Source organism: Pseudophryne corroboree, chromosome 2 (assembly GCF_028390025.1).
Source record: "Pseudophryne corroboree isolate aPseCor3 chromosome 2, aPseCor3.hap2, whole genome shotgun sequence".
In the NCBI taxonomy this organism is placed as follows: domain Eukaryota; kingdom Metazoa; phylum Chordata; class Amphibia; order Anura; family Myobatrachidae; genus Pseudophryne; species Pseudophryne corroboree.
Window position 1 is genome coordinate 589,061,719 of NC_086445.1, and position 11,353 is coordinate 589,073,071.

The following is an 11,353-nucleotide window of genomic DNA, read 5'->3' on the forward strand; positions in this document are numbered from 1 at the left end:
AAACCAGATAACGTACCCAAATCTAACTCTCTCTGCACATGTTATATCTGCCACACCTGCAGTGCACATGGGCCTAATTCAGACCTGATCGTAGCTGCAAATTTGTTAGCAGATGGCCAAAACCATGGGGGTAATTCAGACCTGATCGCTCGCTAGCGTTTTTTGCAGTGCTGCGATCAGGTCAGAACTGCGCATGCATAGGCCCACAATGTGCAGGCGTGTCATACGGGTATATACCTCCCAACATGACCCTCTCCAGGAGGGACAAAATGCTCTGTTCCTGGACTTTTCTCTTAATTTGTGATTGCTGGCACCTGTGTTGAACAGGTTAATGGATGAGAACGGTGTTTCAGCACAGGTGACTGCAATCATGAATTAGGAGACAAGTCCAGAAGCAGAGCATTGTGTCCCTCCTGGAGAGGGTCATGTTGGGAGGTATGCGGGTACAAAGCGGATCGCCACTCATCGATGGGTTTGTGTGAAGAATCCATTTGCACCGGCGACCGCAAGGTGATTGACAGGAAGAAGGCGTTTGTGGGTGGTAACTGACAGTTTTCTGGGAGTGTTTGGAAAAACGCAGGCGTTCCCAAGCGTTTGCAAGGTGGGTGTCTGATGTCAATTCCGGGCCCGGACAGGCTGAAGTGATCGCAGTGGCTGAGTAAGTCCTGGGCTACTCAGAAACTGCACAAGATCTTTTTGTACCGCTCGGCTGCACATGCGATCGCACACTTGCACAGCTAAAATACACTCCCCGGTGGGCGGAGACTATGCGATTGCAGGACTGCAAAAATAGGATTTTGGTACCTACCAGTAAATCCTTTTCTCGTAGTCCGTAGAGGATGCTGGGGTCCACATTAGTACCATGGGGTATAGACGGGTCCACCAGGAGCCATTGGCACTTTAAGAGTTTGAGAGTGTGGGCTGGCTCCTCCCTCTATGCCCCTCCTACCAGACTCAGTCTAGAAACTGTGCCCGAGGAGACGACATACTTCGAGAGAAGGACTTAACACAGATAGTGGTGAGATTCATACCAGCTCACACATACAAGGCACGTCAAGACAACTAGCTTGAACTACTCAGCAACAGCTGAAACATTACTTACCATGTAACAATGCAGTACTCAACTAAAACAAAGTTGTACTGAACTAAATAACAACAGCAGGAAAACGAAATGCTGGGCGGGCACCCAGCATCCTCTACGGACTACGAGAAAAGGATTTACCAATAGGTACCAAAATCCTATTTTCTCTTACGTCCTAGAGGATGCTGGGGTCCACATTAGTACCATGGGGATGTACCAAAGCTCCCAGAACGGGAGGGAGAGCGCGGAGGCTCCTGCAGAACTGATTGACTGAACTTCAGATCATCAGAGGCCAAAGTATCGAACTTGTAGAACTTTGCAAACGTGTTCGATCCAGACCAAGTTGCAGCTCGGCAAAGTTGCAATGCCGAGACACCCCTGGGCAGCCGTCCAGGAAGACTCCACCTTACGAGTAGAGTGGGCCGTAACAGATTTTGGACACGGCAGTCCTGCCGTAGAATAAGCGTGCTGGATAGTGAACCTAATCCAGCGAGAAATAGTCTGCTTAGTAGCAGGACACCCAATTTTCTTGGGATCATACAGGACAAACAGAGAAGCAGACTTCCTGTGACGAGAAGTTCTCTTCACATAAATCTTCAGAGCCCTCATGACATCCAAGGACTTTGAAGTAATTGAGGAGTCGGTAGCCACTGGCACCACAATAGGTTGGTTGATATGAAATGCCGACACAACCTTTGGAAGAAACTGCTGACGAGTCCGGAGCTCAGCTCTATCTTCATGGAAGATCAAGTAAGTCTTGATAGGCGAACGGCCCCTGCTGCAGCAGGTACTCCCGAAGAGGAAGAGGCCTCAGCTCTTCTTGCAGTAGATTCAGAAGGTCCGCGTACCAAGCCCTTCTTGGCCAATCTGGGGCAATGAGGATTGCCTGAACCCTTGTTCTCCTTATGAGCTTTAGGATTCTTGGGATGAGTGGGAGTGGTGGAAACACGTAGACTGACTGAAACACCCACGGAGACACCAGGGCGTCCACTGCCACTGCCTGTGGGTCCCTCGACCTGGAACAATAACGCCGAAGCTTCTTGTTCAGACGAGAGGCCATCATGTCTATTTGAGGCAATCCCCAAAGATCTGTTATTTCCTTGAAAACCTCCAGATGGAGTCCCCACTCTGCTGGATGGAGATCGTGTCTGCTGAGGAAGTCTGCTTCCCAGTTGTCTACTCCCGGAATGAAGATGGCTGACCGCGCCAACGCAAGTTTTTCTGTCCAGAGGAGTATTCTTGTTACTTCTGACATTGCTGCTCTGCTCTTCGTTCCGCCCTGTCGGTTTATGTAAGCCACTGTTGTTACGTTGTCCAACTGCACTTGGATGGCCCGATTTCTCAGAAGAGGGGCCGCCTGAAGAAGACCATTGTAGACGGCTCTTAGTTCCAGGATGTTGATGGACAGGCCGGCTTCCAGGCTTGACCACCGTCCTTGGAAGGTTACTCCTTGAGTGACTGCTCCCCAGCCTCGGAGGCTCGCATCCGTTGTTAGCAGGACCCAGTCCTTAATCCCGAACCTGCGGCCTTCTAGGAGGTGAGGCAATTAGAACCACCAGAGGAGAGAAATCCTTGCCCTTGGCGACAGACGAATTATCTGATGCATGTGGAGGTGAGATCCCGACCACTTGTCCAGGAGATCCAGTTGGAAGGGCCGAGCATGGAACCTCCCATACTGGAGAACCTCGTAGGAGGCCACCATCTTTCCCAATAGGTGAATGCATTGATGAACCGACACCCGGGGTGGCTTCAAGACATCTCGGACCATGCATCGGATCACCAACGCCTTATCCTGCGGATGAAACACCCACTGCACTTCCGTATCCAGGATCATTCCCAGAAATGACAATCTCTGGGTTGGTTCCAAATGTGACTTTGAAAAATTCAGAATCCACCCGTGACTCTGGAGCAGTCACGTTGTGAGAACAATGGACTGCAGCAGCTTCTCCTTTGACAATGCCTTTATCAGGAGATCGTCCAGATAAGGAATGATGTTTACACCCTGCTTGCGGAGTAGCATCATCATTTCCGCCATCACCTTGGTAAACATCCTCGGTGCTGTGGAGAGGCCGAATGGCAGGGCCTGGAACTGAAAATGACAGTCCAGCAATGCGAAGCGGAGATAAGCCTGATGCGGCAGCCAAATCGGAATGTGAAGGTACACATCCTTGATATCCAGTGATACCAGGAATTCTCCCTCTTCCAGACCTGATATCACCACCCTGAGAGACTCCATCTTGAACTTGAACTTCTTTAGAAATGGGTTCAACGATTTTAGGTTCAGAATGGGCATGATCGAACCATCCGGTTTCAGTACCACGAAAAAGTTTGAATAGTAACCCTTCGTCAGCATGTGAGGTGGTACCGGCACAATGTCTTGTGCCTCCACCAGCTTTTGGACAGCGTCTTGAAGCACTGTGCTGTCCTCCAACAGAGTTGGTAAGCCCGACTTGAAAAAACGATGAGGAAGGAGACTTTGAAATTCCAGCCTGTATCCCTGAGACACATATCTACTACCCAGGGATCCAGGCCGGATGATACCCAGACATGACAGAACTATCTGAGTCTTGCTCCCACAGGCCCCACCTCCGGGCCGTCCCGTCCACCGTCATGCGGAGGACTTTGGGGTACTTGAAGCAGGCTTTTGGTCCTTGGAACCTGCAGTGGCAGGTTTCTTGGACTTATCCTTACGTCCCCTAAAGAAAATATTGGATGATCTGGCCTTTCTGGGCTTATTAGGCCGAAAGGACTGCTGCACAGCTGAGGAGAAGGATTTCTTCGGAGCAGGTGCTGCTGAGGGAAGAAACGGAGAATTACCCGCTGCAGCAGTGGATATCCACGTGTCTAGAGCTTCCCCAAAGAGAGCCTGACCTGTATAGGGTAGCGACTCCACACTTCTACTGGATTCCGCGTCGGCCGACCACTGGCGGAGCCACAGTCCCCGACGAGCTGAAACAGACATGGAATAAATTCCCGCAGCCATGGAACCCAGGTCTTTCATGGATTCTACCATAAAACCTGCAGAATCATGAATGTTGCGGAAATACAATGCAACGCAGTGGCAAATGCAGGATTTCTCGAGGGGGGTTTCAAAATGCAGTCCACAATCTCCCACTCTGTGGAACATTAGAGCAAGTGTGGGAGTCTGGGGGAGCGGTAGAAGAACTTAATAATAACCCTGGACATGAATGGTCTTTTTATACACTGGATATGGTATGGAATACAGTATTAATATTTAATACTGTAGATGGTCTATAGTATAGGATGTATCAAACATTTAAATAATATAAAATAAGTGGTCAGGAAAAGATTAAACATGCCGTAATAAATAATTACACAAACATAATAGAACCAGTACTGCACTTTCTAAGCTCACATTCTCCCACCTCATGGTAAGGCTCCTGTCTCTTCTTCCTGGTAGCTACTCTCTGGTCCAGTGCACTGATTGAGAAGTCAGATTCACACGCACAGCAAACTCAGTAGAAGAATCTGCTACCACTGGGCTGGCCCAGCAACTCTGCTCTGTCCTTTAAACTGCATGATGTTTCTGCAGCACTAGTAATCTAATCAAATTATATACCATTGCTATTGTTGCAATAATTTGAGCCATTTGCCAAGTGGAGGGGGGTTTCCAGGCAACCAGAACCCCCCCCCTGCGTTTGCCTATGCAACGTCATCCCTATCCATCGTATCCAAATCCTCAATTAAGGCAGCCGACCACTTCACTATAGCTTTTGCAATCCATGCACTAGCAATAGTGGGACGTAACATGGCCCCCGAAGCAGTGTACATTGATTTCAGAGTATTATCAATTTTCCTATCTGCTGGCTCCTTTAAGGCGGTAAATCCCGGTACAGGTAAAACCACCTTTTTTGAGAGTCTGGACCCAGATGCGTCAACAATCGGCCGGTTTTCCCACCTTTTCCTATCCTCCCTAGGGAAAGGAAAAGCTACCAGACTCCTCTTAGGGATCTGAAACTTCTTTTCAGGGTTCACCCATGCTTTTTCAAATATAGCATTCAGCTCTTTTGACGCAGGGAAGGTTAGCGAGGCTTTCCTATTTTCAGTGAAATAAGCCTCCTCAACCTGCTCAGGTGTGGTATCATTTACATTTAACACATCCCGGATAGCCTCTATCAACAATTGCATCCCTCTTGCAAGAGATGCGGACCCCCACAACACATCCCCATCACCATCTGTAGTGTCAGAGTCGGTATCCGTGTCGTCTCGTGTTACCTGCACAAGCGCACATTTGTGGGGGTATATAGCGGGGTGACCCGAGGTACCAGACAAAGGCCATACAGCCATAGACGTCTGCAATACCTGGGTTGCAGATTCATTACTGGCGAAAACCACTCTGGTTCCCTTGCTGGAATCTGTGCTAAACCAGTGCTAACCTGATTACATGGAATGGGATCATCCTGGGAGGATAAATCCTCAGTAGCATATGACACTGTGTCCCTGGACATTGCTACAGGTGACCACCAAACACTCCACAAACACACAGGTGGGGGTAAGACAGAGTCCCCCCCCCCCTCTCCCCCAAGAATGGCAAGAGACAGAGATTGGAGCCAACCCACACCAGCGCTTTTTTAGTAAGGAGAAACCCCTTATCAGCGCTGACTTGTGCTCCTTAATAGGACACACAGTCAATATAACAGCCTCCCCTCCCTTTTACAACCCCCTGGTACCGTTATACAGTAAGCTGGAGTTGCTGTGGAGGGACCAGTATCTTCCTTTCAGCTCTGCCTGCAGGAAAATGGCGCTGGAACGCTGCAGGGTCCGCTCTGAGGAGAAGCTCCGCCCCCTTAATGGCGCTGTCTTCCCGCTCTTCTGATGTTTAAACTGGCCTGAGGATTTTTGCTGGCTGAGATCCCTGGACCCCGACAGGCTTGCTGACCATTGTGTGGGGTAAGCGCTGGCCCAGGGCGCCCCTCACAGCGCCGCACTATGTGCCTCTGGTACCGTCCAGGGCACTCCAGCCCCATTTGCCGCCATCTTCACACCGGCCCCGGGCTTGCTAACTCACTTCAGCTCTGTAAGGGGTCAGCGGTATACTGCTGAGGCGAGCGGTTCCCGTGGCGGAGACCGATCAGACCCCTCTGGAGCTCAGTGTCCAGCCAGCGGAGTCAGTAGCTCAGACCCCGCAGGGCGGACACTGCTCCCCTCCTTAGTCCCACGCTGTGGCAGGCTGTTGCCAACAGCCTCCTGTAAAATAAAAAACTCTAAAATAAACTTTACCAGGAAAGCTCAGGAGAGCTCCCCTAGCTGTGACCGGCTCCTCCGGGCACATTTTCTAAACTGAGTCTGGTAGGAGGGTTCTTAGAGGGAGGAGCCAGCCCACACTCTCAAACTCTTAAAGTGCCAATGGCTCCTGGTGGACCCGTCTATACCCCATGGTACTAATGTGGACCCCAGCATCCTCTAGGACATAAGAGAAAAACAGCTACCGAGCGATCAGGTATGAATTACCCCATATGTGCACTGCAGGGGGGAGTGTGCGTGTGTGTGTGTGTGTGGGGGGGGGGGGGGGGGGGGCTGGGGGGGGGCAGATATTACATGTGCAGAGAGAGAGTTAGATTTGGGTGTGGTGTGTTCAAACTAAAATCTAAATTGCAGTGTAAAAATAAAGCAGCCAGTATTTACCCTGCACAGAAACAATATAGCCAACCCAGATCTAACTCTCTCTGCACATGTTATATCTGCCACACCTGCAGTGCACATAGGGGGTCATTCCGACCTGATCGCACGCTGCGGATTTTCGCAGTGCAGCGATCAGGTCAGAACTGCGCGTGCGTATGCACTGCAATGCGCAGGCGCGTTGTACGGGTGCAAAGCGGATCGACGTCCAGTGATGGATTCTACGACGATTCCGTTCGCACGGGCGTTCACAAGGAGATTGACTGGGAGGAGGCGTTTCTGGGTGTCAACTGACCGTTGGTTGGAGAAACGCAGGCGTGTCCAGGCGTTTGCAGGGCGGGTGTCTGACGTCAATTCTGGGACTGAACAAGCAGAATTGATCGCAGCGGCTGAGTAAGTTCTGAGCTACTCAGAAACTGCACAAATTGTGTTTGCATCTCTCGGCTGCAAAAGCGATCGCACCATTGCACAGCAAATATACACTCCCCAGTGGGCGGCGACTATGCGTTCGCACGGCTTCTAAAAACAGCTAGTGAACGATCAACTTGGAATGACCCCCAAGGTTTTGCCCATCTGCTAACAAATTTGCAGCTACGATCAGGTCTGAATTACCCCCTAAGGCCGGGTACACAGTCACACTACAACAATATCAACATGATTTGTTGTTTCCAGGCAAATCAAAACGATAAATCGAGCATATCATGCAGTGTGTACCGTTACTGCGCGCTCCTGCAGGCCATTAATTATATTTTCTGGCCGTGCTGCATGGTCAATCAGAAGATATTAACAATGTGGCATGTTCCATCGTCATACCACTGTATCATGCAGTGTGTACACATGGTTCGATATGTTGGCCTATTGGCCGGCATATTGGCTGGGAACACAAAGGGAGTCATTCTGACCCGATCGCACGCTGCAGTTCATCGCAGCGGTGCGATCGGGTCAGAACTGCGCATGTGCTGGCGCCGCAGTGCGCCGGAGCATGCCAGATGGCAGAGGCTGTCTCTGGGCGTGGGGGGGCGGAATGGCGGCATTTGGTCGCCGTTTTGTGGCCGCGGTCCGGCCAACGCAGGCGTGGCTGGACCGCGTGGGGGGCGGGCCGCAGCGGCTGCGTGACGTCACACCAGCCGCTGTGACCAAGAGCAGCGACGAGCAATTCCCGGCCAGCCGTAGGAGCTGCGCTGGCCGGGAGTTACTCAACAAGTACAAAAGCATCGCCGCTGTGCGATGGTTTTGTCCTTGTGCGGGGGGGCCGGACATACATGCGGGGCGGGCTAGCCCTGTGTTGGGCGTCCCCCCGCATGTCTGTGTCCCTGATCGTAGCTGTGCTAAATTTACAGCTACGATCAACTCGGAATGACCCCCAATGTTCTGATGTGTACCTGGCCTAAGCCTTTCATAGTGTCATTTTTAAATACAGCCTGTAACATGGCAGTTAAGCCCAATACCCACGGGCCGATGCAGGAGAGATGTGTGCTGAGCGAACCGCTCAGCACACATCTCTCCTGCCGCTCAGCACAGCGCGATCTGTGCTGAGCGTGCGGGGGGAGACGGGGGGGCCGCTCATTTCACCCAGCGGGTGAAGTGAGCGACCCGCTAGATTGGCCTGCATGCAGGCCAATCTAGCAGCAGCGATAGCGATGTGCGGGGCTGCGCATCGCTATTGCTGAGCGGGCTACACACGGAGCGATCATGCTGATATTCTAAGCAATCTAGTCAGATTGCTTAGAATATCGCTCCGTGGGTACCCCCCTTTAGGATCTGATTGACTAGTACTTTATCTCTCTCCACTTTATCACTCTCCAAGGCTTAGTACATCTGCGCATTAGTTAAGTACTATTAACTGAAGAGGTCAATCTGCAATAATTAGAAGCAGGGAGCAGATCATTATCACCACCAGTGTGGCTGGCATGAGCACCCCGTCACCCACAAGCAAATACAGCTCCTGACAGCTTCTGTATATAAGTCTATTTTAAATGCAATTATATAAATATGACATTATTGTAATCAAAATATGTTAGCTCCGCCCCCTCTGTTCCACCTCTTCAGTTGTAAAGAGTTGAGCGTAAGCGACTAAGGTGTAAATTTACTAACCCAACCCCGTTTTTGCCACACCGCCCCCGTAACGCCACGTCGCTACCCCCAACCGCCCTGCAAACACCCTGCAAGCACCTCTGCCTGTCATTTAGGCATAGGTGTTCGCATTACTGAGATGTGATCACCAGGGCCATAGCTAGGTGTGTATGAAGTGTGCTCAGCACATACTGCTGTAGGGTAGGGGACGCTATTGGCAGCCCTTGTCAATTATGAATTATCTAATTACTTTCACTTGCAACTTCCCCCCTTTGTAATGGCCAGCATCTCATGACCTCCCGTCTCCTACCCTCATCCCTTCTGTCGCTAATACCTAAACAGCATTCATGGACTTGACTTGATAGCTCTTTGTTGTTCAGTCGCACTGTCCTTTATTTCATTTTGGGATGCTGATGTGCCCAGGATTCAAACCCGTTGCCTATGACATTGCAGTCGGACACTCTATTCCTTGAGTTATCTGCCCTTGCAGAGAATTCCAAGCTGGCTCTGTGTGACTGTGTTCAGCGCGCTGCTGGAGTCAAGGGAGGGGGGGAGCACTGCTGCTGCCACCTGTAAATACTGTATATCAGCAGCGCTGGGTCCAGGAGAGAAGGAGCTGGGCGCAATGCTGCTATGATATTAGGTAGTGCTCAGCGGGGTGGATGCTGATGGTGTGCCCACAGTGCAAATGCGCTGAGTGCAATGCACCTTCCGCCCACACCTTGTTACAGCCCTGCCATCCATACTGAATAAGGTCCATAGATCGCAAGTTTCACTGGGACAGGGACTGATAGTATAAAGGTTGCAGTATGCACTCTGCTCGCTGCTTAGTCATCTGGGTGTTAAATCTTTCATCCCCATTATCTTAACATTTGCATTAATAAGTGATTAGCAGAATTACTGTTATGGGAGATTGGGGTTATCCAGTTAATGCCAAATCTATGTAAGTACAATTTGTTTTTTCCATATTAACTCACTGAACTCCATCCAAAAGTAAAAATGTAGCGGCAGGATGAGTGTGGCCGGTGATGTAACCATACATTCCAAAATTCTTACCACTCCATTTCAAAATGGTAATTTCAGAGTGGAGTCTTCTGGTGCAAACAAATCTCCAGTTCCCCATATCAATGATGATGGTGATGATTTCTTTTTACATATCATTTCACAGTCTGCTTGATCTTATAACGAGATATTTATTTGCATGTTTACAGGATATGGTCACTTATTATATGAACCTTAGTTATGCTAATACTGAGTCCCCCAGATGGGAGAAGGAGTATCGGCTAACGGAAGCATTTCTGGTGCCGGATGGATCTCCCCAATCTATGCACAAAGTACTGGAGAAAATAACCACTGACCACTGCTATCTACAGAAGTACTATGAGTATAACTCTGTCAGCTATGACCTAGAGAGCTGTGGAGAGACCTGTAAAATTGATCATGTATGTGCTATTCGTGAAGTGGACTTTACAAAGTATGCTACATGTATACAGAATGAAAGCTCAGCTTTGAAGCCTGTCTATCATATAACAGTTATGATGGTTGCATTGTTTATTTATTTGATTCTGAATTAAAATAAAAATGTGTATGAAATACTCCAACTATCCTCTAATAATATTGCTGCATTCATGTTGTATATTATTATGAATACATATAACCTCATTTGGCCGCTTATATCTCCAGTAATAGATACTAGTCTTGTCAGATGATAGCATTTTTTTCCCAGGAATTTTCCATTTCTATTACAGATGCCCAGCGATCCTTCTCCTAGCCTGAGTTTACATGTTGTGGAGGCTGTATGTGGAGTACAGGAGGCTGCCATTTTTGTTTCCAGTGACCTAGCCTTATTAATGCTTGCTTTGGACTGCCACACTTTCCTTTGCTGTCATATTGACATATTTAGCTTTGTATAGTATTTGTCTTATTTGAGGATAAACAAAGCCCACAGTCTCCAGGAGTGGCGAGGCCAAGGACTGCGTCGCGTACAAAGTTTCCTTGGCCTTGCAAGCCGCACTGTGACTGCAAGCCTGCGTAAGCTCAGGCTTACTCCATCTGCTGACGCAGATGAACGTCGCAACCGATGGTCATGATGTTCATCACAGATGCGATCGCATTGCAAGTGTAGTGATGTGCATTGCAAAGCAAATTGCATTGCAACTGCAATCCTTACTGAATTAAGGGGCCTACACACTGGGCGATGGTAGCGATATTATCGACCATCAATATTGCAGATGATCAATATTTTCGCCAACGATTTATAGCCTACACACTGGACAATATTGATGGCCAATTTGGACGATATGAGAGTACAGACATCGATATCGTCCAAATTGACTGGCATGTTTTAATGATGATCGTTCAATGATGAACGATTGCGGGCACGCGCATCGTTTATCGTTGTAGCATACACACTGAAAGATATGAACGATATCGTTCATATCTTTCAAGATATCGCCCAGTGTGTAGGCCCCATTGGGCCTTTAGAGTCAGGAAGTGAACACATGACCTCAGTGCTGTGAGGCAGCAGTGACGTGCGGTGGGGTGAGGCAGGTGAGGCAA

At 49.4% G+C, this 11,353-nt stretch overlaps 1 protein-coding gene across 5 annotated transcripts in view; it reads left to right on the forward strand.

The window, feature by feature from the left end:
- The window catches only part of SMPDL3B (sphingomyelin phosphodiesterase acid like 3B), a 93,855-nt gene extending 83,460 nt beyond the window's left edge, over nt 1–10,395 (forward strand). For all 5 annotated transcript variants that reach the window (XM_063954565.1, XM_063954567.1, XM_063954564.1 and 2 more), the window contains one exon: nt 10,006–10,395. In XM_063954565.1, coding sequence (XP_063810635.1) covers nt 10,006–10,368 — 363 coding nt within the window. In that variant the 3' untranslated portion in view covers nt 10,369–10,395. The remainder of the gene's footprint in view (nt 1–10,005) is intronic.
- Nucleotides 10,396–11,353: the final 958 nt, after the last annotated feature.